Raw genomic sequence first — 27,849 nt, 5'->3', positions numbered from 1 at the left:
AGCCCATGAAGATATTTAAAATCATAAACTATAGAAAGGATTTTACCCAATCTCCACTATCCAGTACAAAGTGATTTATTTAAAACTGTTACAAAAATGCACAACAAAATATAGATATTATTAATAATAATAATGCTTTGTTAAGGATCAGATTGGATTATATAGTTTGAGAGAAAGCACCTGACTAGTTCTAAGGCTTTCGAGAAAATGCAGTACTGATTATATTAGTATATCCATTACACTCAAGAATCCGAACGGCTCCTCAGGGAATTCTGATATAGAGAGAGGAGTCCATTCCGGTCTCTTCTATCAGCTCCCATATTGGTCCTGCCCTTCTAACTCAAACTGTCTTACAGCTTCTGTGATACAAAATAAAATACACTATATGCTGGCACTTATGACAGCCACTGAAGTGCCACAGCTAGGGCAAGACACAGGGTTTATGAAAACCGACAACAGATGGCATATCTGGGGACATAGTCAGTGCATAGGAGATTGCCGGAGACACAGATGTAAACAGCTGGGGAATCTGCACTACCCTACCTGCTGCGGCATAGATTGTGGGGGATCAAGTGTAAGCAGTGTGTTATACACAAGTATGAGCTCTGACAGCCTGACATCAAGGATGCTGATATTACTATTTTTGCACTAAAAGGTTTGCAGGAACTCGGGTCTCACACCAAAGCTGCACTCTCCCCCCCCCCCCCCCCCCCCTGGAATCATCATTTTGTCAAGAAAGGGCAGCCCGCGGGAGCACAGCATCTGTGGATAGGGATATAGATGAGCAGGACATCTAGTGGGGGAAATACTTTTTCTTTTGCTGTCAATGTGACAGCAGGTCATCAGAATTTTAGCTCTCTTACCCCCATGAATAGCCACAACCGTGTTGGTCAGCATAGCATCAAAGTAGAAATGCTTACGTTGTGCCCCCTAAAAGCACTATCTTGCTGCTAAGCGCACACTTATTCCATGAAATGTCTGGCAGACACCCCCCCGAACTTTAGAAACCAGCAACAAAAGACACCTAGAAACCCAAGCTCCTGTACTTTACAGATAAGAAACCTGGCTCTCCACCTGTTACCATTCATGTTCTTGGCAAAGAGCCAATACTGCATATAGCCCAGCATCCATTATCTCTGAAATGGCAAGACCCAAAAGAAGCAACAGCAGCACTGCTGCAGGAGCTTCCAAAACAACCAGCAGGAGGCAGAACTGATGAATTAACTCAGGACGACAAGCAAACATTGTGTTATTGCATATTCCCAAGAGGTGGAACAAAATGAGCTCCATCACTGTCATAAGACGACAACCCTGAAGGGACCTGGCTCCACCACTTTACTTCGTACGATACAGGAGAAGCTCTTCCTTATTGCTGCAAGATTCACCTACCTCTTCCGTCTCAGTGTCCGAAACTCCTTGCAACGCTCAATATGTAGTGTAATGTAAGAAAGCATACACAAATCAGTGAATAAATAATATTGCAACTTTACAGACTGCCTGGTTCACAGGGTTATTATGTTCCAGCCAGGGCTCAAAGAGGGCAGCCTGCAGGCACTGATGGCTGGGTTTCCCATAAATACTGTTACCACTGTTTACCTTAATTTATTGTGGAATTTAGCAAAGTCAGTTACTTTGAAGCCAGTCTATGGTGCAGAATATTAAAATGTATACTAATAAGCATGCTATAATAAATTATACTGTGTGCTCGATAGCCATAACGGCTTATACTGGATGTAGCTCCAATCAGCAAGCTTCAGGTTTCCTGTTCCTCCTCTTGTCGCTTTCTTTCCTTTAGCCTTCACAAATCAAACAAAGGCCAGCTCCACAGGAAGCTGTACTGTCAGCAGATGATACCAGGGCAATGAGGTGCACCAGGTGAAAGGGGCTATTTGATCATTTCAAAGGACAGTCTAGGCCTGGCAACAACTCCTTTCTGTAGATTCTCCAAATCCCTCAATCTCCTGTACAAGACTCCCAGGACCCACCCACCTCAGCTTCTGCTTCTTATATTGATTGTCTTGTGGAGCGGCAGCCTCCCTGATCCTACACAACCCCCATATCATATTTAATAAAACTCCATCAAAATATTCAATTCCACATATAACCATCTACTTTAAATCTTCTCAGCCATGGTTGTGTTCAAGTTCAGGACTTTGTCCTGGGGACCCTCCAGCCAGTCGGGTTTTCAGGATATCCATAATGAATATGCATGAGATAAGCTTGCATATCATGGCCACTCACGATCCTTAGTTGTGTGTCTTGACGAGATTGTAAGCTCTAAGGAGTACGGACAAACCGTTATGTGTTTCTTAGAGCACTGTGTACATCTAGTATGTGTTATACAAATCATGATAATAATAATATTACATCACAAAGTTATATGTTTTTCTCAGCCAAAGAAAGTGGATGTAGTTAGCAAGAAATACCAAAATTGACAAACAGCAACAAAATTGAACCGGCTGATGAGATACCAAATAGAAACATAAATTTGGGAAGGGTGGGTTCCAGTTCTGCAAGGCACTGCCTTCCACACTGCTGCCAGGCACTGTTATTAGCCTCCAGTGATGCAAGAGGCCACCCCCAGATAGGGCCAATGCAAGAGGATTTAGCACCCCCTCACCTACTGGTGGCAGTGGCTCCAGCACAGTGCTCCCTTCTTTAGCTGTATTAGATCTGGCTCAGCACCTCTCTATGCCTCGTACTGGCAGGAGTTTGCTGCACCCTCCCCCAAAGTTTGGAGCGCCATGTGACCACCGAGTTTGTCAAATGGAAGCACCGGCCCTTCCCCTCCCCCGAGCAGCCAATTGACAGAAAAAAAAATATAAGAACCAAAAATGATGTATGTAATTTTTTTTTGTCAGTTAAAATGTAATGAGCAACAGGCCTATGTCCTAGGCGCTCTGGACTCGGGTTCTGCAAGGCTGCAGTACTTGGGAGTCAAGGGCTGACAGTGCATAAAGGGGTGAGTTTCAACAGAATAAGTGCAGCTGTGCAGAAAACAGTGACATTAAGACATGGGTCAGTAAAAAGCTGGATGACTGTGAAGCAGTGACTGCAGAAAAGGTTAAACGCCACCAGTACCAGGAACAACCCACAGAAAAGGCCGACTACACCACTGCCAGGTATCCAGCATATAATCAGACTGTGCGCAGCAGTGCCTGGTGCCATACACAGAAGAAACCAGTGGCATCAATACCTGACATGGTTAATGAACAAAGAAGACCACCACCACCACATCACTGTCAGTCACCAAACCTGGAAGAGGCTGGGATGCAATGTCAGATACTAAATGCCAAGGACCGACGGACCACAGGCACCAACAGATCATGACACAGCCATCCGTAATGCTGCCAGGAAATACTTTTCCACCTCTTACAGAAACCTAGTCAAGGTCCAGGAACTTACACTTCTTACTACATTTATATTGCACCTTCCATCTAATACCAGATTGCTTGAGCCCCCTCATATCCAAGAAACCTACAGAGCACGACAGCAGCTCAGACATCAAGCACATGAACTGGAACTTCATCTCTTATCTTGAACCTATCAAAAACACACTATCCATGTATCTCCTAGGCACCTACAGAGTAGCATACTCCATCTGCATCACTCACAGGGACCTACAGAGTAACATATCCCATCCAGAGCCTCCCCAGGGATACATTTTAGCTAGATTGTCAGAAACAATCCATATCATTGCCAGGACCATATAGAGTAGAATCGCTCTTCCAAATCACTACCCCCTCCTCCCCAACGTTATTCATGTAGGGATCACATTGAGAAAAGCCCTACTGTACCCGTCATGTAATCCTGCAGCATAAGAGAACCCTATCATATCACCAACAGTAATCGGCAGGGTAGAAATACCATTTGCTACTACTGACAAGATCCACTTGATTGTTGGGGCATGGATCTTACTCAGACCTATTCTTAGAATAAGCCAAACTACTTCATCTCAGATGCAACTGTTTTCCCTTTGACTTCCCTATTTCTTCCTATATCTGAGCTAACAAGACCAGCATATCCCAGAGCTATGAAAACCCTTTCATAGAACAGGAATGCGAGTCCAATTACAAATTCCAGAGACAGAAGTTACCAGACTCAAACATTAATCCATCGCTCTATATGTGCCCATATTTACTGGGCTTCAACTTTCTGTGGCTTAGGATGCTCACTTTCCTGCATTGGAGCGCCCTTCGATAGACAACTTGACCTCCTGTGGAATGAAGGAGGGACGAAGTGGGGAAGGTCGCATGTCCTCAGCCTGCAGACTGTATCTTTGGAATCCTGGGGTAGTCTCTGGGTGTGGAGACCCCGCATGAGAGCTCAAGTCCACATTACCCCTCTGTGATTGGCCGTTCTTCTCTTTGGGTCTCTCTGTCAGGAGCACCTGCTCTCTCGGACATGGACCTGGCCTACTTTTTGGGAGTAGTGGTTGGCTGGTAAGAAGACAACCAGCAGGAGAGGCAGAGTTCTCATTCAGGCTTTGTAAACTAATGGATATACATACATCACCCACCTGGAGTCTGTGACAAGGTAGTGCAAAGATCTGAGTTGTCTGAGCAGGACTACAGGAAGACCAGCCCTGCCCATACACAAAGAAAGGGTGCTCAGGAGGTACATCCAGGGAAACTTTACTCTGCTGCTCACCCACTATAAAATGCAGGGTGACAAGCCCAGGCCACTGCCTGTCCTGGATGTCCACCACAGTGCTGGAGTCTATTTTGAGACCTCCACTCACCTCAGCACTTTGAATAAAATCCTGGGTCTGTAGATCCTCCACCCGTTTTAACTCCCCAGTGGCCAACTGGATGATAGCTCCTTTCATGAAGTGGGAGGGCATGTGAGAGGGATTTGGGGGCTGCACCAAGACTGACTGCATCGACGCAGCAGCAAAAACAAATGAGTTTTTCACTACAGGGTCCCCTTCGGCATGTGCTTCTGGGGTCTTTACACCCAAAATCTCTGAAGCTAATTTAGGAGACACAGAAACCAAACCCTGTTCTGATCCAACTGGCAGATGCACCGATTCCCCGTTGGATATTGCCATTGGTTTATGTAAGTGTCTATGTGCAGATTCCTGCGGCGTGGATTCAACATATAGGCGACTCACATGGCCTTTCTTTACAGCACCTTCAGAAAGGTGTCTCTGCACAAGTAGGGATGAGACACCTCTGAGCTCATCCTGGTTTTGAGTGACATTATGGGAAAGGTTCAAAGGACTTGAGGTCTCATTCTGTTCTGGTAATGTTGCATGATATTCTTGAGACGTCAAACCACTAACCATTCTCTGCACCTCTAAGTCTGTATCTGGAGTGCCTCTGTGTCCTGGGACAGTAACGTCAGTCCTCTGTGTTTGATAGTCTGATAAGAACTGTCCATCTGACATGTGGTCTCCTACTGCACTATGTAATCCAACATCACTCAGCTGGTTGTGCAAATCTAAAACCTGGTTTATCATCCTTCCCTGATTACACTCCAGTTCTCTCAGCTCACCATTGGTAGAGATTGTAACTAAGGTTCCTCTCGCCCTCACATTTGGGACTGCGGGAACAGGATCCGAGCCTGAACATGCCAGGGGCACCTCCTGCACAGAATATACCGATGGCATATGGGATGACTGATGATAAAAAATAGGCACTCTGCCCTGAGCAATATCCACTGGAAAAGTCTCTGTATGGGACTGCAGTTGGCTTGGAAGCGATGTCGTAACAAGGGATGCACAGGGGACTTTCTTGAATGTGTTGGCAAAAGAGAGATTTTGCAAAGCAGTGGGGGTTGTCCTTTCTGTGATTATCGAGCCATATGGCACATAATGGGGGACATGGGTTGTAGCTAGAGTCACCGAAGGACTAGACAGGAAGCTGGGGGGTATTGCACAGGACACTGCATAAGGAGATCCTATATACTGGACCGAGGTGGGTGGTACTGGAGCACAATGGATGGGAGGAAAAGGAAATCCAGGGTTTTGAAGTATGGGGGATGCTACAGTAAATGCTGGGGGAAGTGAATTCATGCTCACAACAGATGGAGAGAAGTTTTCTGGGGGCACAGCCACTTTGTAGAGATATCCATACTGATCTACAGTCACACCAGCAAGGCCCTCACCATTCTCACTGGTGACACTGTATCTCAAGCCCACATGGCTTGGTCCAGTTGCTACAAGCAAGTCCTTGGACAAGGCAGGGGCTTCACTGGGCGGTGAACTGTTGCCAGAGGAGCTGCTGGTCTTTGCTGCATTGTTGCAGCTGATGCTGTTCGGTGGAAGTTCGCGTTTCTTTGGCGGAAGGCATTCCTGGTTTCTCTCATGGACAGGTTTCATAATTCCCCTCAGTTGTCCAGGTGGCTTTCTGGGCTTGGTTTGGTCTCATAGGCATCTGATCGGGTAGGGTGCTTCCAAGAACTGCACCTTTGGACGCTGGTTGGGTCTTCCTCATCTGTCAACAAAAGAATACTGAATGATTACGGTGAATGTTTCAGACTGTGGAACCTCAAGATCTGTGCACTTACACACACATACTCATTTCTTTACCCTAATACATACAATTTGACATCTTCCTGTAATAATATCTTGCAGCATAATGCACTAAAATTTCAACATTCTTGAATTTTTTTCTTACACAATATATTTTCTTTTATAGACAGCTTTCGCAAGTGCACATTGCAGTGGATGATAGCCTAGTGGTTAAAGCAGTGGGCTGCAGATCAGGGTTCAAATCCCACTGTCCCTCCCCTGTGACATTGGGCAAGTCCCTTTACCCTCCATTGCTTGAGGTACAAAACTTAAGATGGATGGTGACCCCTCTGACATATGGAAATACCTACAGAACCTGACTATAATCCACTTTGAAGAGATGAAAGGCAGAATGAAAATAAATACAAAATATTTCGGTATAAGATGATAAACCTGGTACATTGATTTTTGATCAATTTAAGTTTAAACTGCACCGTTTCAGGAAATTAAACCATTTCCAAGTCAAAACCAACCTGTTGTGGGGAGCTGGCAGAAAAGTGGAAATCTACAACAGAATATTAATATTTCAAAGCACTCACGGAAGCCAGTTCAGCAAAGATCACACATAGACAGCCCATTTCCACTGGTCAGCACATTTCAGAAAGATGTACCCCAGGAATGCTCAGCTTTGCACCTAGGCTCCCCAGAATTAAGGCAGAGTTCAAATTCTTCATTTTCTGGTAGCCCATTATGTCTTCTTTGGGTGGTACCAGTTAAAAAGCAGATTGTAATCACTGTTTACTTATAACCTACAACAGTAACACTGACATGACCACACGTTAATGTCTGAGAGTGAGCAAGTGAAACAAAGCTAGGGGGTAGTGAGAATAAGAGGAAGAGACTGGGTCTTACCAGGGCAGCAACTGGAGGACTGAATTTCTAACTCCGGCATTGGTTAGAATCTGGTTTGAGTTGTTTTTATTCATCCTTAAGAAAAATTACTAAATATGTTTATATACTATTACAAATGTTTATTAAACTATGTAAAATGCTGGTAAATTTCAGTAAAACCAAAGTGTTAAAAAATCTCTAAAGAAGCAAGATCAGGGGAAATCTTAAAACTTCTGTTGCAGAGCACTATCACTGTTAAACTATGGAAACACTCTAGCACAAGGAATCCCTTACTATATAGGAACAAATAAAAGTCAGTTGTGTCTGCTCTGCAGGGAGTATGAGCTAGATGACGAAGAATTGCTGTACGCTAAGAATCTTTAGAGTTTCCGTTTACGTGATGAGTCCAAATTTCCTCTTTCAGCACTGCAGGCCAGAGGCTCCCCAGACTAAAGTATTGCAAGTACTCATTTCAGTACATATAGTGCTGCAGGCCAGAAGCTCCACGGTCCGAGGCACTGCAGTTGCTCACTTCGGTACATGTAGCATGGCAGGCCAGAGGCTCCGTGGTCTGAAACATTCCCTATACCAGTTTCATCACACGCAATGCTGCAGACCAGAGTCTCCATGGCCTGAAGCATTCCAGGTTTCATTTCAGTGCACCCAACGCCGCAGGCCATAGGTACTATGGTCTGAAACATTCCCCGTACCCATTTCAGTACATGTAGCGTTGCAGGCCAGAAGCTCCTCAGTCAAAAACATTCCCTATACCAGTTTCAGTGCACATGCTGCTGCAGACCAGAGGCTCCACATTATGAAGCATTCCCTATATCATTTCAGTCGATGTAGCACTGCAGAACAGAGACTCCACGGTCTGAAGCATTCCACGTACCCATTTCAATACAAGTAGTGCTGCAGGCCAAGTGTGCTGGGCCTCTGCACAGATGTTTATTAGAATTACGTATAACTGAGGAGCAGATACTGAGTCCCACAGAGACACAATGGGCGAGCACTTCAAAAAATCAGTCAAAGAAGCTAAATCAGACTAATACTAATAGTAGCAAAACAGTTTACATTTCTGCAAGGGCCAATGAAATGCAGCCCCAGCACAGAGACTAGTAGAAGGATCTAAGCTTGCAGTGGGCATTTACAAATAGCTGTGAAAAATAAACAGTAAAAATTATTTTTGTGAAAATCTCAATTTATGGATTCAAATTTGAGATATTACATTTGATAGACAGGAAATCTATTAGCAAAACTGAATAGTGGATAATTGTAGGGTGAGGAGGGGAGTATGCATTCATGTGGCATCTTCACATTCCTGTACTATCCATTAAATTTGTCTACGAGTGCTTAAACTTTTCTCACGCTCTACATCAGTATCTAGAAATCCACCTCAGAAGCTAATATTTACCTTTATACTTAACTATTCCTTTCTTGATGGAGGATTCCATCTCTAACAAGGGCTCTCTTATGTTTTACAAGAGAATCTGCTTTCTCTGTCGCAGCTCCAGTTCTATGGAATTCTCTCTCCACTGAACTAAGACTGCGTCTGTTGAAAGACTTTCAGAGGTCTGTTAAAAAAAAACCTTCCTGTTTATTGCTGAATGGGGTTAGGTTTAGAATTTAAAGCTCCTCACTATTACGGGACTGGTCAAGTAAGCTACCTTTTTATGTTTTTTGTTTAAGTTTGTTTATCATTATATATTTGAACATAACATTATGAATGATATTTTCTACAACGCCTAGGCCTTTATTATGTTAGGTGAGTAATAAAATGTTAATAAATGTAATGTATACCTCTGTGGAACAGCAGCCAATGCTACTTGTGCTCCTACCTGGGTCAATATTTGCTTTGGCTGGTGGAAAGATTAGATTGGTGGAACAGAAAATTTACCAACGTTACTGTGCTGTGGTTTAAACGTACTGATATTCTGAATGGCCCTAAAGAATGATGAAGGATTTAAATAATGATAGATGCAATCACAGATTCCTCCATCTGGTGAATGAAGTGGTTCATTTTTTGTATTTAACCTTATTTATTTATTTATAACTTTTATATACCGAGGTTCAATTAACAGGATTAATTATCACTTCGGTTTACATTACAACCAGCAAAAAGAACAGAGACAAAGTTTTGTTTTACAATGAACAGGGTAGCAAATAACCTGGATAACAAAAACTGGGTGAAGGCAGGAATAGGAACATGGGTTAATATAACTTGGGCGAAAGCAGGGCATTTACATTGGGGAGGACTATGAAGGCCTCAAAAGAGAGAAAGTGAACTCATGATGCGGACTAACCAAGGCGGAGGTGAGTGGTTATGGGAAAGCTTGTTCGAACAACAAAGTCTTAAGTCTCTTCTTAAAGTTGATTGAACATTGTTCCAGCCTAAGTTCAGGAGGGAGCAGGTTCCATTGCTTGGGGCCCGAAGCGGACATAGCTCTTTTTCTGAAGGAGGTCTTGATGGTAGGTGCCTGAAGAGTGCCTCTCTGGGCTAGTCTTATTGGACGGACAGAGGTGTGGAGTTGCAATGGTATTGTAAGATCCAGTGGAGTGATGTTGTGTATGGCTTTGTGAATGACTGTTAATATGAAGGATTCTAAACTTAATTGGGAGCCAATGTAGATTCTTTAAAATTGGAGTTATATGATCCCTCTTGTTGGATTTTGTGAGGATCCTAGCAGTAGCGTTCTGAAGTAGCTGGAAGGGTTTGAGTGAGATATCAGGCAGGCCGTGAAGGAGTGAGTTACAATAGTCAATTTTGGAGAATATGATGGATTGTAAAACTGACCTAAAATCGTGGAAATGGAGGAGGGGTCTTAGCCATTTTAGAACTTGGAGTTTAAAATAACACTCCTTTACCGTGTTGTTGATGAAGCCTGTGAAGGTCATTTGGTTGTCTATGATTACCCCGAGGTTTCTTACCTTGGGTGAGAAAGTGGGGAACATTGGATGTTGCAGGTTATTTAGTGGTAAGCTGCCATCTTGTGTGATTAGTAGGTATTCTGTTTTGTCAGTGTTGAGTAACAAATTGAGTTTTGAGAGGAGGTTGTTAATGTAGACGAGACAAGCGTTCCAATGAAGCGTTCCAATAACCTTACTGAATGATAAAGACCAAATAGAAACAAATCATTCAGAAACCGTTTTTACCTCTGTCAGGTGCACATTATCCACTGATAGGACACGTTATGAGAACATGAAGGAGCTGTTCTCATTGAGCTGTCCATAAACGTAAGGCAGGATCTTTAACTTCTCTTCTAGGATAGGGTTATACAAAGCAGATAAATGCAAGAAATAAAGTAGACAATATGAACCATAAACCTTTATTGAATATACATACTAAAAGAAATAGAAAAAGAAGGGCACTTTGTAATTACTTACAAAGAAACGGGCCGATACAGTAAGGAGCGGTAGGAAGAGCTGCGTTAGTGCCGGGCGCACCCGCGTTTGCCGCACGCACAGTCCTGCTCACCTACCGCTCGATACTGTATTTAAATAGCTTGCAAATGCAAGCTGCGTCCAAGAAGCGTCTGTGACGCGTTAGGCCCGCGCAACCCATTTTACTGTATAGGCGCTTAATACAGCGCCTATACAGTATCCTGGGTGCGCTGGTACCTGTCATTTCAAAGGAGATTTGAAATGACAGGCACCAGAAAGTGGATCCCAACTTTAACCCATGAAAACTTACTTTTTGTTGCTTTCAGCCCCTTCCCTTCTCTGCCGTCCTCCGGAGGGGGCAGCCAGAGGCGAAAGCAGCTTGCAGCGGTCCCCCCCGCGCAGGTCCCGGTTCTCCTGGCTCAGCCCTCATCTGAAGATCGTGAAGTCAGGTAAGAGCCCACTGTTCTGTGCCCTCTCCAGACACAGCGCGAGCAGAGCGAAGCGTACTTTCATTGGCTTGAGCGCCCGTTAATTTGGGCGCTCAAGCCAATGAAAGCACATGGACGGGCATGCATGACGCATGCCGTGACGTCACGCCCGCCCATGTGCTTACATTGGCTTGAGCGCCCGTCAATTTGGTCCGCCGTGACTGGAGAGGGCACAGAACAGTGGGCGGGCGCTTGAGCGCCCAAATTAACGGGCGCTCAAGCCAATGAAAGTACGCTTCGCTTCGCTCCGCTCGCGCTGTGTCTGGAGACTTTTGTGGAGATTAGCTTCATTGGAACACTTCATTGGCTGGAGCGCCCAAATTGACGGGCGCTCAAGCCAATGAAAGTACGCTTCGCTTCACTCCGCTCGCGCCGTGACTGGAGAGGGCACAGAACAGTGGGCTCTTACCTGACTTCACAATCTTCAGAAGAGGGCTGAGCCAGGAGAACCGGGACCTGCGCGGGGGGGACCGCTGCAAGCTGCTTTCGCCGCCGGCTGCCCCCTCCGGAGGACGGCAGAGAAGGGAAGGGGCTGAAAGCAACAAAAAGTAAGTTGGTAACATGTCAAGTCGCTTCAGGAGGAGGGGGATTTTAGGTTTTTAGGTTTCCTTTTGGGGGAAAGTTTGCCGTCTACCCTTACCCCTGCCTCTAACGCAGGGGTAGGGGTAGGCGGTAAATTAGCAGGTTAAACACACGGCAAAATGGCAGGGTAAAAAAGCGATAGTCGGGGCGCGCATTACTCTATGGGAGGGAATAGCTAATTCGATCGTTTACATGTAATATACATGCCGCGGGCGGAAGGGGTTACCCGGTGACTTAAAGAGGCGGTAAGAGTAGGTTAAAGGGGATAGTGTATCGCAGGTTGGACTAACGCGGCCAAAAAGTGAGTAGAAAACGGGTTAGGAGCAGGGTAACCGCGGTCGCACTTTACTGTATTCACCTGAAAGTTATTACAAGAAAAATGTTGTTTCAAAATTAAAAAGGATCTGGTTCTACTTTATTACAAGATCAAAAGAGAAAATCTCTACCAGTAATTCCTCCTGATGCATCTAACATTAAAACACAAATCTGGTGGACTTCCGGTGAGGCCCTTCAGCTGAGAAGTCATGTGAGGTACCGCTAAGACTTGCTAGTTTATCAGCTATTTGGACCATCTGAATGCTTTTTTTTTTTTTTTTTTGTGTAACTTGGCTCTTAAGTAGGTTAAATAAACTGGAGGCAAACTAACCTGGAAGATTTTTTTTTTTCCTGGCGATGATCACTCAAACCCCAAGAGACACTAAAGAAGAGGCCCTGATCTCAAGATGGCAGTCTCTCTTGGAATTTAAAAGAAGAGCTGCTCTGTGAAATTTCCAAAACAGTTTTGGTTGTGCTACAAGACAGGCTCGGGAAGCTTCAATATTCTCTAGACAAAATAAAGGAAAGCTTTGAGAAACATGCATCAAGAATTGCTGAGGTTGAACAGCGAGAGTTAGTGTGCTGGAAATAACATAATGTGCCTCAGCTGAGAGCTTTATAAAAGGAGAATGCTGTTTTAATGGGAAACAAATTGACAACCAGGAGAATCGTGCCTGCAGAAATAACATTCATAGAACTGGCCTGCCCGAAAATGTCAGGAGCTCCTTCAGTTTGTAAAGGTACAGCTCCCAGAGTCTCTAGGCCTGCGCTGGAGACAGAGCTCATGACAGCACAGCAACGACACAGCCACGAGGCCCAGAACAGTGGTGGCACGGATTCTCAATTCTGCAGGCAAAGTTAAAATGATGGCAGCTTATAAGAAGAAAGTCTTTGTTCTAAATAGTAATCATAAAATTCTGCCTTTCATCGACTGCTCCACTAAGATTTCTAAGAGCAGAAGGGCGATAGTGCCTATAATGTACGGAGCTGCATAAAGGGTCAAACATTTAATTTGCAATTCCCTGCTAAGCTGTGCAATTTTCATGATGGCAAAGAAACTTTGCTTCGAACAAAGGAGCAAGCAACTAAATTTTTGGAAGACCTTCAAGATTCTTTTATTCAATAGTTGACTTGCTGTTGCCAACTATGTTCTCTTTTCTCTCTTAGAAAATTGATTCAGTCGGTCGGAACTTCCCCCGAAGGACTTTTTCCCCCCTTGATATATTTTTTTCTCTCTCTCTCTCTCTCTCTGCACACAGCTTGGGAGATTTCTGTGCGCCGTGGATTATTTTGCACTACACTTTTAACTGGATTGGAGATTTGGATATCTACTTTTGTTTTAAAATCTTCACGATTTCTCTGTCTTCAGACTATTACATTTTTATTCTTTCATCAAAGAAATCAAAGGGGGCTGAGTGGCTCATTCATCGTCATTGGTTGACATTTTTCCTCTTCTTGAATTGTTTTACGACTTGGGGAACTATTTTCTTTGCCAGCAGGGGCAAGTTTGGAGTATTCTTTGTTCTGGAGGTTCACCTGGTTTGAAGGTTTTGGCCTCGGGATAAATATTCATGAAGAATGAGAAGAAAGGGTGGGAACTAGATGCAGTGCGCCTTGGAGCACAAACACGTTGTTGTTTTGATCTTGTCTCTATGTGTTTAGTATGTTTGTCAAATGTTTGGTGTGAATAGGTGTGTATTGTGGCATAAGAACATAAGAACATGCCATGCTGGGTCAGACCAAGGGTCCATCAAACCCAGCATCCTGTTTCCAACAGAGGCCAATCCAGGCCACAAGAACCTGGCAAGTACCTGCCAATTTGTCAAAGTCTCTTCCCTTCTAAATGATTTTGATGGAAGGTTTTTTTTTCCTTTGGACCTCTTTAATCTCATCTTTTCTCACACATGGTGGTCCTTTCTGGGAGGGGTACCTTCTGGGGGGTACTTCATCCAATTTGATTGGTTCTTTATTCCGTTCTCTTATAGATAATATTGTCTTTTAGTTACTGTAGAATAATAGGGCATGATGTTAAAAATTGTATCATGGAATATAGATGGCGTTCATTTCTCTTTAAGTGGAATAATATTCTGTTTATAACTAGGGGCTGCGTCCCTGCTCGCTTCCCTCGCCAACCCTGCCAGTGGACTCTCTGCTCTAGATTCTTTGCTCATGCCTAAGTGGAAAATGCAAGCTAGGTAGGGCAAGTAACTTTTAATGCAAAGAAGGGTGGTGAGAGCGCTATACAAGTCTTTATCCACCCTCCCTTTTTCCCTCCTTGACTGAATGTGCATGGATTTTAAGGGACCCCCCAGAAAGTGAGACAGTGATAATTTGCATGACATCAAAAAGCACATTTTATGACTCCATCAGCTGGATGGTGTCTGTATGTGCTCTGTTGAGGGTTGAGGAATGGGCATAGGTGTCTGTGTGTGCGGGGAGAAGATTCACTGGGGAAGGGTGTAGGTCAGAAGACTTGCAAAGGGTGGGGCAGGCGGTGATAACAGGAGTGCAGGTTGGGGTGGGGTTTATGTGTTGTTGGATTGCTGTAGGGGTTTGAGTGGTAGGTGGGTACTTTTTCCCCTTGCACTCTCCCAAGTTCTCCCCTACTCCTCTCCTCTGGGAATGGTGTGTATGCTGTGGTTGTGACTGGTGGATGTGTAAGTGGTATCAGGAGGTGAGTGGAGAGTGTATGTATGGGACTGGGTTCGCCCCCCCCCCCAACCCTTTTCCACCCACCCATCCTCCCTTTCTCCTCTCGTGTGCCAGCGTGTGGGTGCATGTGCACTTTCTCCCTCTCCCCGCTTCCCCTCTCCTCCCCATGTGTGTGTGTTGTGGGAAGGTGAGAGTGAGGGTATGTGGATGGACCCATTCCCCCTTGTAATCTCCACAGACTTCCCCTTTACCCTATGTGTGTGTGTGTGTGTGTGGGGGGGGGGGGATGGGGGTGAGAAGATGTGTGTGTGTGTCTCTGTTGTGTGTCACAGATGTGACACACAACTGCAGGCATGGTTGATGCAACCTAACAGGCGAACCTATTAGGCCCACGCCAACAGTCGCTTCCTACTAAGACTGGTTCTAGGGCTTCATCTATACCAGCCCCATCCCCTGGAGGTTGAGCCTTTGGGTTCCAGAAGCCGGCAGGGCTTAGGCAGGAATCCTGTGTGGAAGGGTCAGATGAAGTGGGCAGAGGTCAGGGCCGGTAATGAGCAAACAATGTCAAGGTCATAGCTGGGGTAGGGGCAGGTGGTAGTCCAATAGAGTAGCCAGAATCCGAAGCCAGGGTCAGAACCAGAAGTTAGGCAAAGACGGACAGACAAGAGACAAACAGAACAAGGCTTGGCAACAACTAGGCAGAATGGGCAGGGTACAGCAAGGCAGGAAAATGAAAAAGGAGGCTGGACAAAAAAGGCAAGACAAGGCAGCAGGCACAAGGGAAACACAAGAAGGCCTTTGCTGAGGCATGGAGAGGAGCGTGGCTGGGGTTACATACCCAGGCGCATGACATCATCGGGAGGTGCTGCCGTCTGGCTTTCCCACCACAGGACCTTCATAGCCCGGCGTTGTGTGTGCATTTCGGGAGTAGCTGGGCGGGGAGTTTGGGGGTGCATGTGTGTGTGCACGCTGGAGGAGTGCTGGTGCGTGTATGCATGTGTGAGGCGGAGGTGCAGGGGTCCTTTCCCTTCCCATTTTCTTGCCCCTGTACCCAGATTCTCTTCCTCCAACATCTCCTGTGCCTTACTGACTCATTTCTCCAGCCCCTGTGCCCACTCCATCTCTCACACCTGCCTCCAGCCTCTGTGCCCACCCCCATAAATCACTCCCATTTTTCTCTCTCATCCCTTCCTTTTTGCCTCCTCCATGTCCTCTGAAGCATTCCTGAGATGGCAGGAACAGCTGCTAGAGCAACTGGGAACTATAGCTGGTAAAAGAGGGAGAATGAGCTGTGGCCTCGACCCCTCTCTCCACGGCTTCCAATCACAGAAGAGGAGGTGGGCCAGAGCAGCAGAGCAGCTGCTAGGGCAAGTGCACTCGGGCGAGGTCCCACTCCCACGCCTCACAGCTGCCAATCACAGCATGGGGAAGAGGAGACAGGGCAGGGCTGCAGCTCAGCTCTGGTGCTAAACTGCCCATTCTGCCTTACTCCCCTCCCCCATCCGTATACAGGAAGTGCTGCAGGGTTATAGGGGAAAGGAGTTGACTGCCGCCAATGCTACACTGACTGACCCCGTGCCGCTGTGCAGACTTCTCCCTCGCTATCTTCACTCCTGTCTACTGCTCCGGGTGAGATCATTACATCGCGCATGCACAGAGGCAACGCAATAATTTCCCAGAGCACCTAACATTCTTATAATATAGAGGAAAAAGGAAAAGGATCAAATTGTATTTCTCCAAACAACTCGTTTGCATACATCTGAGTGTGCTAAATTTAGAAGACACTGCAGAGGGCTGTGTGGATTTTTTTCTTCTTATAATCAAAGACAATGGAGCGTGATTATATTATTTCATAAAAAGTTTCTTTCCATTGTGGGTCAAATGATTACTGATCTTAATGGTAGGTTTGTACTTGTGAGTGGTTCCTTACATGAGAAAAAAATATCTTTTGATTAATATTTACATACCTAGAGGATAATTTTAAACATGCACAAGTGCACCCTTATATGTGTATGGGGGCACACGTGCTCATGAGCATGTATTTTGAATCGTGCGTGCACAAAGTAAAATACATGTAAATCTACTCTAGATGATTGTGTGTCTAAAAGCAGCATATTTTCAACACAGCCAATTCACTTTTGACTTATCTGGCCAAGTAGCACTGTTTAAAACTTATCCAGCTAAGACAGCCAGTCAAGTAAAAGAAAAATGCTACTTAGCCGAATAAGTAAATCAACTTTTGTGCTCCTAATTTTAAACATTTACACGTGCAGATTTCACACCTTTATTTTCCCTAGGCACTTGTTGGCTTTTACACGTGCAAGTCAACAAATTTTAAAAACATGCACCCAGTTTTATCAGTCCGCCTCTAGGCCATCCTGGTCCTTCAGCCTGAACTCCCCCGTTTGCCCTCACCCCTTACCCAGTAACTGGCAAACACTTTTATTCTAACTTACATCAGATAATTGGCAATAGACGCACGTAAAAGACTTGTGTGTGTCGCTTTGGCAGATTCTAAAAGAGCAACTTATACACATAAATGTTGGCCCCGCCCAGAAATGCCCAGAGACCACCCCTTTTCACACATGCGCTATTTTGCTTGCGCACACACATGTGGATGCATGTGTGAACCCTTTATAAAATACATGGTATTCACACACTGGCCACATGTCTGTCTGTCTGTGTGACCCTTTTGCGTGAATCTCTCTTAAAATTCACCTTCTAATATTTATAATCATATTTGCTTCTCACCATTGGTTTTGTTGTTCACTCAAAGGTCCATATTCAGCCACTTACCCAGCTAACTAGTACTGTATATTCAGAAGGACAGCCGCACCGCTGAATATACTCGATTATCCTACAGTTAGACAAATAAGCTTATCTGGCTAACTTTAGGACACTGTATGGGCCAACCAGAGAGTTAGGCGGCTAACTCAATTCCTCCCTGATCCATTCACTCCCCACCCCAGAGTTATCCAGCTAACTACTTAGCCAGATAAGTCAATTATCTGGCTAAGACCATTTTGATTATGGGGCTCTGTTTCCAGATCATGCAGTTATTCTGGGAGGGAATTTTAATTTTGAAAGTGGATCTCACTATTGATGCTACGTGACCTTGACGTGATAAGGCAGCAACATCAAAAATGGACTTACAGTTTCTTATGAAAGAGTTATAACTGCTTGATATTTGGAGGGAATTGAATCCATATGTACTTAATTTCTCCTTTTACTCCCATCCACAGGATTCTCACTCTCTATTGATTATTCTCTAAAATTTGAACTGCGGATATTGAAGCCATGACTCTGGGATCAGGCTCCCCATCTCTGTTATTTTTCATAGGGATTTCACATAGCCTTTAAACAGAGGTTAAATCCTAGTCTTTTTGTGATATCAAGTTTTGTGTTTTTTAAATGATAAATGGCAAGAACATCTATGATTTAATGCTAATCCTGAAACCAGTCCAAGTATTCTGTGAGCAGCAGAGAAGGCAGTTATGAGAGGGAACATAATTGCATATGTAGGTAATAAAAATAAACTAAGAGATAAAGAGATCTTGCACTTTAATATCCAACTTAAACAACTTTTGAAACAAAAATACAGGGAGCCTAGCTGATAAAATTTGTGTAATGCTAGGAAAAATGTGAATCATTTACTTCACCAACGCGTGTTAAGTTCAATGCAAGTTTTTAACCCCAAAATGTTTCAACGGGCTAACAAAGCTAATAAGTTGTTAGCTAGACTTGTTAAGCTAAGAATAAGCAACCCAAATGTTTCATAACTTGCATGAGAATGGCTCAGGATAGAAAGGTGACAGAACAGGTGGCTATCACAGGAGTTTTGGGGTTTTTTTTAAGATTATCATACTAAGCTATACTCAAAACAATCAGTTTCGGAAGTGGCGTAGGTTTGCCTATCCCACATTTAACTGATGTTCAAACAGGTAGTCTAAATGCTCCTGTTATAGTATTGGAAATGGATATTGGTTATACAAAAGCTGAGGATGGGAAAGCTCCTGGTATAGATGGAATGGGACTGGAATTCCATAAATATTTTACGGGGAAAAAAATCCTTCATCCTTTACTACAGTCTTCTTTGACTGCAGGGTCCTTTCAGCTGAATGAAAACCAAGCTTTAATCACCATATTTCTCCAAAAGGTTCTGAACAAACCTGAAAGTTATAGATCTATAACACTTAATTTGGATATAAAAATGTTGGCTAATCGGTTACATTTAATTGTACCAGATCTTGTTTCCACTGATCAGGCGAGGTTGGTTAAACACAGACCTGGGGTCAGTAATGTGAGAAAACTTTTTCACGTGCTTTGGGCTAAACGGAATGATAAATAATAACAAAGTATTATTGCAAGTTTAGATGCAGAGAAAGCTTTTGACAGGGAGTAGAGGACTATATGTTCTGGATGTTGGAACAATATGATTTTTGTTAAAGTTTTCTTCTCTTGGCTTTCAATTCCTTACACAAATCCTCAAGCTAGGTTGATAATTAATGAGCTAGTCTCCTCTCCAATTGGGCTGTTTGGAGGTACTAGACAGGGCTGCCATCTATCCCCCTTATTATATCTCTTAACTATCGAAACCTTGGCCAATAACTTGCATTTATTGCAAATCCTATGGACTCTCTTGGTTCAATTGTGTTTGATTTTACTGAATTTAGAGAGAGTTCTATGGCCTAAAAATTAATTTTTACAAATCTGAAGCATTACCCCTCAATGTGTTGACTCAAAAGCAGTGGATGGGCAATTTTTCTTTGCGCTGGGCCTCTTCTCATTTAATTTACTTGGATTTAAAAATTCCAGCTCATAAATTGTATAAATTGAATATTTATTTATTTGTAAGGTTTTATATACCGTCATTTAGAAAAATTCCATCACAACGGTTTACAAAGTAACTTAACATGCCACCCGTATAATGCAGCGATCCATTTCTCCCGCCATCCGATCCTCCCCTTCCCCACCCCCTCCGTCCTCCCACCTTAACTTGCATATTGCTTTGCTCTAAAGCCTTGTTTTTTTTGAGAAACCCGTTTCCCAGTTCTTTGTTGCCGTTAAAGTTTAGTTAATCACGTTACGACCTTGTTCAAGCGTTTTAAGATTTGTTCTATGATATACTTCTAACAGTTCGATGTAATCTCTGCCACTCTATGTTCCATGTCCTGTTCGATGTAATAATTTGTTCCACTGTAAACCGGGGTGAAGGCTAATTGCTAAACCTCGATATATAAAAGCTCCGAAATAAATAAATTAAAATAATAATAGCCTCTCAGAAGAAAGCCAAGGAAAAGTATAAAATAATTGTGTAGAACAATAAATCATAACAAATATTAAAACCTCTCATAAAAACACATGGAAAGGCATAGAATGATCATAAAAATACAATAAAATAACGCAGTTAATAAAACATATATAAAAGGAATATAAGCAATTTTAAATTGATTGTCCTGCTCCACTTTTTTGGAATTACTGGTCCTGGTCATAATCGTTATAGGCCCTGCGGGACAGCCAAGTTTTAAGATCCCTTTTAAATTCTTTCATATTTTGCTGTAGTCTTAGTAGTTCTGGTAGCTCGTTCCAAATTTTAGGTCCAGCAATGGGACTTGCTCTGTTTCTCACCTGTGTTAAATGTGCTGATTGCACTGTCAGAACAGTAAGCAGGCCCTTATTGCTTGAACGTGCTGTGTGCAATCTGATGGAGGCGTTAAGCCATTCTGTTGCTTCCCCATATAAAGTTTTGTGAATGATACATAGAGTTGTATACTCTATACGGTTGTTTATAGGTAACCAGTGTAAAGAAATCAGTACAGGTGTAATATGATCATATTTTCTTGTGTCTGATAAAAAACCCTCGCTGCCGCATTCTGCAGAACTTGCAGTGGGCGAATGGTGGCTTGAGGGAGACCTAATAGTAAAGCGATACAGTAATCGATGTTAGAGAATAACAGAGTGAAGTACTGTTCTGAAATTGTCATCCAGCAGAGGTTTTAATTGTTTTAAAGTGTGCAATTTATTATATCCTTCTTTCTATTTGTTAGTGATATGCTTTTTTAACGTCAGTTTGGAAGTCAATAACAACTCCTAAATCCCGTGCACTATTTCTTACTTCAAGGTTAGTTTTATTATCCTCCAGAATAATATTTAAAGGTTCAATGTGGCCAGCTCTCCTAACAACGTTTAACATTAGTTTCATGTTGGTTATTAGTTGTTTAATCAAAGATAAGTACGTGGCTGTTAATTTGAGAGTGGTCTCAATTGAAGAGTTTATTGGGATTAGATCTGGATGTCATCAGCATATATATAATACTGTATCGCTAATAAACAACTTTAGCTTACAGCTCCAAATACAGATGGATTTACCCTTTTTGAAATTTGGAAGAGCTCCTTGTTTAAAATGCCAATGCCAATGCCCAATGCCACCAGGCTGCAGAAAAGAGGAGAGCCTAAGGTGATGATAGGGGAAGAAAGAAGGCTGGAGGAAGGGAAGCGAAGAGCAGAGAAAGGCAAAGTTAAGAAAAGTGTTATTTTCCTGGTGCCAAGATTCTATATATTTTCCCACATCTGCCTTGTAGATAGAAAAAAGAGACACAGAAAACCTGTTTAGTTGCAAGTATCAGGACATCAAATCTCCTGTTCAACTACACTAGCCAAGTACATTCATCAAGACTTATTGACAGTGAGATAAAATGGTGCTGGGCAGGATGGTACCAAATCAATGTTTCCTGGTACATGTGATAGGCATATCAGTGCATATATGTTGATTTGTAGCACTTTCTTGCACCTGTGTACATCCAATAATGTTAAATAAATAAAATTTAAAAAAAAACCCACAACACTCCTCCCTTCAGTGAGTCCCTGTCCCCCTTCTCCCCAGGCAATTTATTCTGGATGCCTCCTCTCCCTGGCACCAGATCTTGGGTCCCTTTTCTCCATGCCCCCTTCTCTACCCTCAGACATCTCTCCTCCTATCAGATCACCCCACAGCATTAGATCCCTGTCCTACCCATCTCCACTGCATCAGACCCCGGGTTCCTCCCTCTTCCCCACCCTACAGAATCATCATTTTTATCTGACATCTTCCCAAATAAACATTATAAGCAACTTACAACAATTAGCATCACAAACAGAATAAAACAAAAAATGAAATCAATAAAAACAGAAGATTTCCATAAAGCACTCAAAAAAAGAGTTATCATGATTTGGGCCTTACTCTGCAAACCCCTGAACAACTAGGTTTTAAGCTGTTTAAAAAGTTGTAAATAAAACAAAACAGAGCTCTTTAGGCAGCATGTTCCACTCACTGTTGAGTCCTGGGCAGCCATACCAGCTTTGCTGATGCTGTTTTCAGAAAATCCTCAGATCAAAATCTACATCTTTGAGATCCTGATCTGAGGGGTTTCTACCTCATAATGGGCCAGATTTTGAAAGGGGTACGCGCGTAAGATACGTGCGTACCCCCAAAAACTTGGCCCAAACTCCCCCTGCACGCGCCGAGCCTATGTTGAATAGGCTCGGCGGTGTGCGCAAGCCCTGGGACGCGCGTAAGTCCCAGGCTTTCCTTGGGGGGGGGGGGGCGCGTGGCCATGGCCTCCGGAGCAGACCATGGCACGCCCGTGGCCGGCCCGGCGCGCAAAAGTTACGCCTGCCTCGAGCAGGCGTAACTTGTGCAACAAAGGTAGGGGAGGTTAGGGAGGGGAAGGTGCATGGGGGTGGAAGGAAAGTTCCCTCCGAGGCTGCTCCGATTTCGGAGCGGCCTCGGAGGGAACGGAGGCAGGCTGCCGCTTTTGGGCAGCCTTGTGCGCACTGACCCCAGATTTTAATGGATACGCACGGCTACATGCGTATCTATTAAAATCCCGCGTATTCTTGTTTGCACCTGGTGCGCGAACAAAAATACGCGTGGGCGCAGATTTATAAAATCTACCCCAATATGTTCACTCTAATAGCTTGATGCTAAATTATTCAAAGTTATGAACACCAAAACAAAAATCTTAAACTGTATTTAAAATAGCAAAAGAAGTCACTGAAGGCTTTTTAACACTGATGAAATATGAGCCATTCTTCTAATCCCCTCAATCAACCAGGCTGTATTGATTGGCATCTATAAACCAATTTCTGAGGGAGGCCTAATAACATTCCATTACCATAGCAATGTGAGATTTCACCAATGTATTGACCACAAATTCCAAGGTTGATCAATTCTTCAGAAAAGACTTAATTATTTAAGCATTATGGTACCAGGATACAAATTGTATTGAAATGATAGGATGGATCAAATTGGTGAAGGGGTGGCACTATATATAGAGAGAGCATTGAGTCAAAAAGATAAAAGTTCTACAAGAAACAAAGTGCAATGTTGAATCTTTATGGATAGAAATTCCAGCTGAAAATGGGAATAAAATAGTAGTGGGGGTGAATTACCATCCACTTGGCCAAAATGAACAGACGATGAAATGCTAAAGGAAATTAGAGAAGCTAACAAAATCATCAGCACAATAATGGGTGAGTTCAATTACCCCAGTATTGACTGGGTGAATGTCACATCAGGACTTGCTAGAGAGGTAAAGTTCCTAGATGAAACAAATGACTGCATGAGATGTGTTGGGAGATGGGGTGGCTCATACTTGGGATACTAGACTGTTTTGATGTCTGGATGGACAAGAACAAGAAATCCAGGCCAGTATATGGAGATATATGTAATCTGAGTGCTGTGGGTTAAGGGTGGACAGAAGGGAGGGGGGAGGAAATCAGGTTAAGGGTGGACAGGAGGGAGGAAATTGGGGGGAGCAAACATATTACATGCTCACTTTCATGTCAGTTGTTGACATCTTTTGTGTTTCTTATTAATTTCAAAGACTATGTTTCATATTATATTTTAAATGCTGTTGACTTCTGACATGATGTCGTTGCAGTTTGTGTTGAAGTTTGTGAACTGTTCTTTTAATAAAAATATTTAAACATAAATGACTGCTTCATGGAGCAGCTGGTACAAGAACTAACAAGAGGGGAATCTATTTTAGACCTAGTCCTTGGTGGAACACAGAGGGCTGGATTTTAAAAGCCCTGCACGCGTAAATCTGGCCGAAATTACGCGCGCAGGGCACTCACGCGCCGGCGCGCCTATTTTGCATAGCCGCCGGCGCGCGCATAAGTCCCGGGGCTTCGTAAAAGGGGGGGGGAGGGGGCGTGTCCGGGGGGCAGGGGGCGGTTCGGGGGCGGGACCAGGGGCATGGCACCGGCCTAGGGGCATGGTCGAGGCCTTCGGACCAGCCCCCGGGTCGGGTGATGGCGTGCCAGCAGCCCGCTGGCATGTGCAGATTTACACCTGCTTTCGGCAGGCGTAAATCTGCCAAAGGTAGGGGGGGTTTAGATAGGGCCGGGGGGGGTGGCGGAAGGAAGGTTCCCTCCGAGGCCGCTCCGATTTCGGAGCGGCCTCGGAGGGCGCAGGTTGCACAAATGTGCACCCCCTTGCGCGCGCCGACCCCGGATTTTATAAGATACGCACGTATCTTATAAAATCCAGCGTAATTTTGTTCGCGCCTGGTGCACGAACAAAAGTACGCGCACGCGTAAATTTATAAAATCTACCCCAGGATTTGGTGCCAGAGGTAACCGTGTTGGAGCCACTCGGCAATAGTGATCATAACATTATCAAATTTGACTTAATCGAGGAAACTTAAGGTTTAAGGTTTATTGTTATTTATATACCGTTGTCTCAGCATAGCCTTCACAGCGGTTTACATTTCAATAAATATACAGTGAAGAAATTACAATCGGTTATAAAAGATAAAACAGCAAAAATTAAAAGAAATATGTTTTTATTGTAAGCCGCCTCAGGCATTTTCCTGTAGAGTATGGGATAGAAGTGTTCTTAAATAAATAAACAAACGGAAGAAATCTACTGCCACAGCATTTAACTTTTCTAAAAGGTAACTATGATAAATGAAGAAAATGGTTAGGAAAAAAACTGAAAGGAACAGCTGCAAAAGGTTAAGAGTTTACATCAGGCATGGAAGCTCAGACCAAATGTATTACATGCATTAGAAAAGGCAGAATGAAGGCTAAACGACTATCAGCATGGTTAAAAGGTGAGGTGAGAGAAGCTATAGTAGCTAAAATAACATCTTTCAAGAAATGGAAAAGAGATCCGAATGAAGAAAACAGGAAATAGCATAAACACTTGCAAGTTAGATGCAAAGCATCGATAATAAAGGCAAAGAGAAAATTAGAAAAGAAGCTTGCCATGGAAGCAAACACTCATAATAAAAAATTTTTTCAAGTACATTTGAAGTAGAAACTTGTGAGGGTGTCAGTTGGACCATTAGATGATCAAGGGGTAAAAGGGACACTTAGGGATGATGAAGCAGAGAGGAAGATGTAAGAGATAAATCCATGCCAGAAATGATATTCAAAGGTGATGATTCAGAGGAACTGAAACAAATCTCAGTGAACCTAGAAGATGTAATAGGGCAAAGTGATAAAATAAAGAGTAGCAAATCACCTGGACTAGATGGTATACATCCCAGAGTGCGGAAAGAACTGAAAAATGAAATTATAGACCTATTAGTAATTTTTAAACTATCCTTAAAATCATCCATGGTACCTGAAGACTGGAGAGTTGCTAATGCAATGCCAATTTTTAAAAAGGGATCCAGGGGTGATCCAGGAAACTACAGACTAGTAAATATCATAATCCCTCTGTATCGCTCCATAGTGCAACCTTATCTGAGTATTGTGTGCAGTTCTGGTCACCACATCTCAAAAAAGATATAGCAGAATTAGAAAACTTATAGAGAAGGGCAACCAAAATGATAAAGGGGGGTGGAACAGTTCCCCTATGAGAAAAGGCTAAACAGCTTATGACTCTTCAGTTTGGAGAAGAGAAGGCTGAGGGGAGATATGATAGAGGTCTACAAAATAATGAGAGGAATGGAACGAGTAAATGTTAATCGGTTGTTTACTCTTTCAAAAAGTACAAAGGCTGGGGACACACAACGAAGTTACTATGTGATACATTTAAAACTAATAAGTAAAAAAAAATAATTTTCTTTTAACATGTAATCAAGCTCTGGAATTCATTGCCAGAAGATGTGGGGAAAGCTATTAGTATAACCGTGATACTTGTATTATAACTTATTGAAAATGTGTTGGAATTTGTTATTGTTCAATAAAATTGTTGAAAGATATAAAAAAAAAAAAGTTTAGACTAGTTCCTGGAAGAAAAGTCCATAAACCATTATTAAGATGGAGTTGCAGAAATCCACTGTTTATCTACCACTTGGGACCCTGCCAGGTACTTGTGACCTGGATTGGCCACTGTTTGAAACAGGTTACTGATTATGACCCAGCATGGCAAGTCTTATGTTCTTAAGTACATTTCCTCCCAAACCCAATTCACTCAGTCGCCTCCCTAGGATAGAGGAATGAAGTGTATCAAAGGCAGAACTTAAATCAAGCAAAATCACAAGTGATGAGTCTCCCTTATATGAAGTTCTCATTACATCATCCATTAGTGCTAAAACTACTGTTTTGGTGCTATGATTCACCGTAAAACAAGACTACTGATGATCAAGATAGCCTACACTGAATCATTATGTTTTGTCAGTTTGAAGGCTACAGCCTTCTCAATTATCTTAGATAAAATACAAATATTTTACAGAGACCTGCAGTACCTGAATGAAAGTGCTTGAAAAGCAGAATATAAAGCAAATAAATAAATAAAAATAAATCCTGCAGATTCAAAAAAAGGCTTTTTTTTTCCCCCAGCAATGGCTGCACCACAGCCTCCTTCAAAACAACAGGTAAAATACTCTCATTCAATGAAGGGTAATCCACTTTGAAGCAGCAAACCAGTCATGAAAGGCAAAATATAAATAAAAAATTAAATACACATAAAATCTTAAGCCATTCCCTGACCTGCTCCCCCACCCCTTTGATCAACCATTTGGTGCAGGAGTCTAAAACAGAACTCTCTTCTCTTTCAGATCACAAGTCCTCCATTTCATTATTTATTCATTTATTTATATTTGATATTCCGCCTTTTCCAAGCTAGTCACAACTCCCCCCCTCCCCCCCTTCCCAGTATTACACCCCAGGTTCCTCTCCTAATACCACAACCCAAATCCTCCCTCTCCTCTCCCTGCCAGGATCATACCCCAGCTCACTCCTATTACCCACCCCACCCCCAACCCAGGTCTAGGGTCCTTCCATAACCTCCCTCTCCCAACTCAGACCATAGGGGCCCCCTTCCCTCCCAATGTCAGTCCCCAGGTCTCTTCTCCCCTCTGGCACTGCTTCCCTCTCGTTTCTCACCCCTCCATCTCATGGTGCTTCTCCAGCCGTTATGCGCTTCCAGCTCGCTCAACTATTCCTCCAACTCCGCGATCCGTAAATCCAAGCCCAGTCCCACCCCCTAGCCCGGCCCACCCCAGCCCGTGTACAGCAAGTCGCGCACAGAATTAACATCATCTGACGACCGGAACTGTCCCCCTCCTACGGCGACCCTGGTGACGTATTAACATCTCCGTCGCTGATTGGGGAACAAGGGGTGTACAGCAGCCATCTTTGATGTGGAGAAAAGAACTTCGAGCGCACGGAAAAGCTGGAGACGTCACGTTACGGCCGATCCCGTCATCCACTGCGCAGGGGTCATGCGTTATAACAAAACTGAACTTATAAGAGAACAGTGTGGTGTACCTTGACGGGCCCGTTTTCCTCCTTAATGTTTCTCCAAGCACTAGGGCGCCACTTCTATCCCCTCACCACAGACTTTCTAGGGCAGTCTCTGAATAAAGTGGTGCCCCTTTCCTTTTTGGGCTTGTTCACTCGCAATCTGACTCGGAAGGACGCTCACTCTCCTTGCCTATCGCTTGTGAAAACTCACTCCCAGACCCCGTGTATACATTTCCGTATAATTCCTCCATCTAATTCAAGGTCATTCTCCATCCATAATCTCCTCCAGCTCTTTCGGGATACCTCCCACGTCCCCATACTTCGACGTCTAGAACACCTCTGCACTGATTTTGCCACCTCAAATCCTCTTAAGTCTAAGGTGCCCCCATCCCACCTGGCCAGGTC

At 43.6% G+C, this 27,849-nt stretch overlaps 1 protein-coding gene across 2 annotated transcripts; it reads right to left on the bottom strand.

Moving 5' to 3' along the window:
- Positions 1-59: 59 nt before the first annotated feature.
- On the bottom strand, positions 60-27,214 carry ATXN1L (ataxin 1 like). 2 transcript variants are annotated; one of them, XM_029608255.1, is made up of 3 exons: positions 27,085-27,191; positions 10,499-10,605; positions 60-6,437 (listed from the first exon to the last, which is right to left on the bottom strand). In XM_029608255.1, exon 3 carries the CDS (start codon positions 6,320-6,322, stop codon positions 4,172-4,174), a length of 2,151 nt encoding a protein of 716 aa, XP_029464115.1. In that variant the 5' UTR covers positions 6,323-6,437; positions 10,499-10,605; positions 27,085-27,191; the 3' UTR covers positions 60-4,171. The 2 variants fall into 2 exon arrangements, with proteins under 2 accessions (XP_029464115.1, XP_029464114.1); XM_029608254.1 differs by lacking the exon at positions 10,499-10,605 and having other exon boundaries at positions 27,085-27,214.
- Between the last annotated feature and the right edge of the window lie 635 nt (positions 27,215-27,849).

The sequence above is a fragment of the Rhinatrema bivittatum genome, chromosome 7, assembly GCF_901001135.1.
Source record: "Rhinatrema bivittatum chromosome 7, aRhiBiv1.1, whole genome shotgun sequence".
In the NCBI taxonomy this organism is placed as follows: Eukaryota; Metazoa; Chordata; class Amphibia; order Gymnophiona; family Rhinatrematidae; genus Rhinatrema; species Rhinatrema bivittatum.
Note: the sequence above shows the minus strand (reverse complement) of the source record. Positions and strands in the feature narration are given on the sequence as shown.

What these genes read in the sequence shown, in the direction of transcription:
- ATXN1L (XM_029608254.1), bottom strand. Translation starts at nt 6,322, where the DNA reads ATGAAACCTGTCCATGAGAGAAACCAGGAATGCCTTCCGCCAAAGAAA.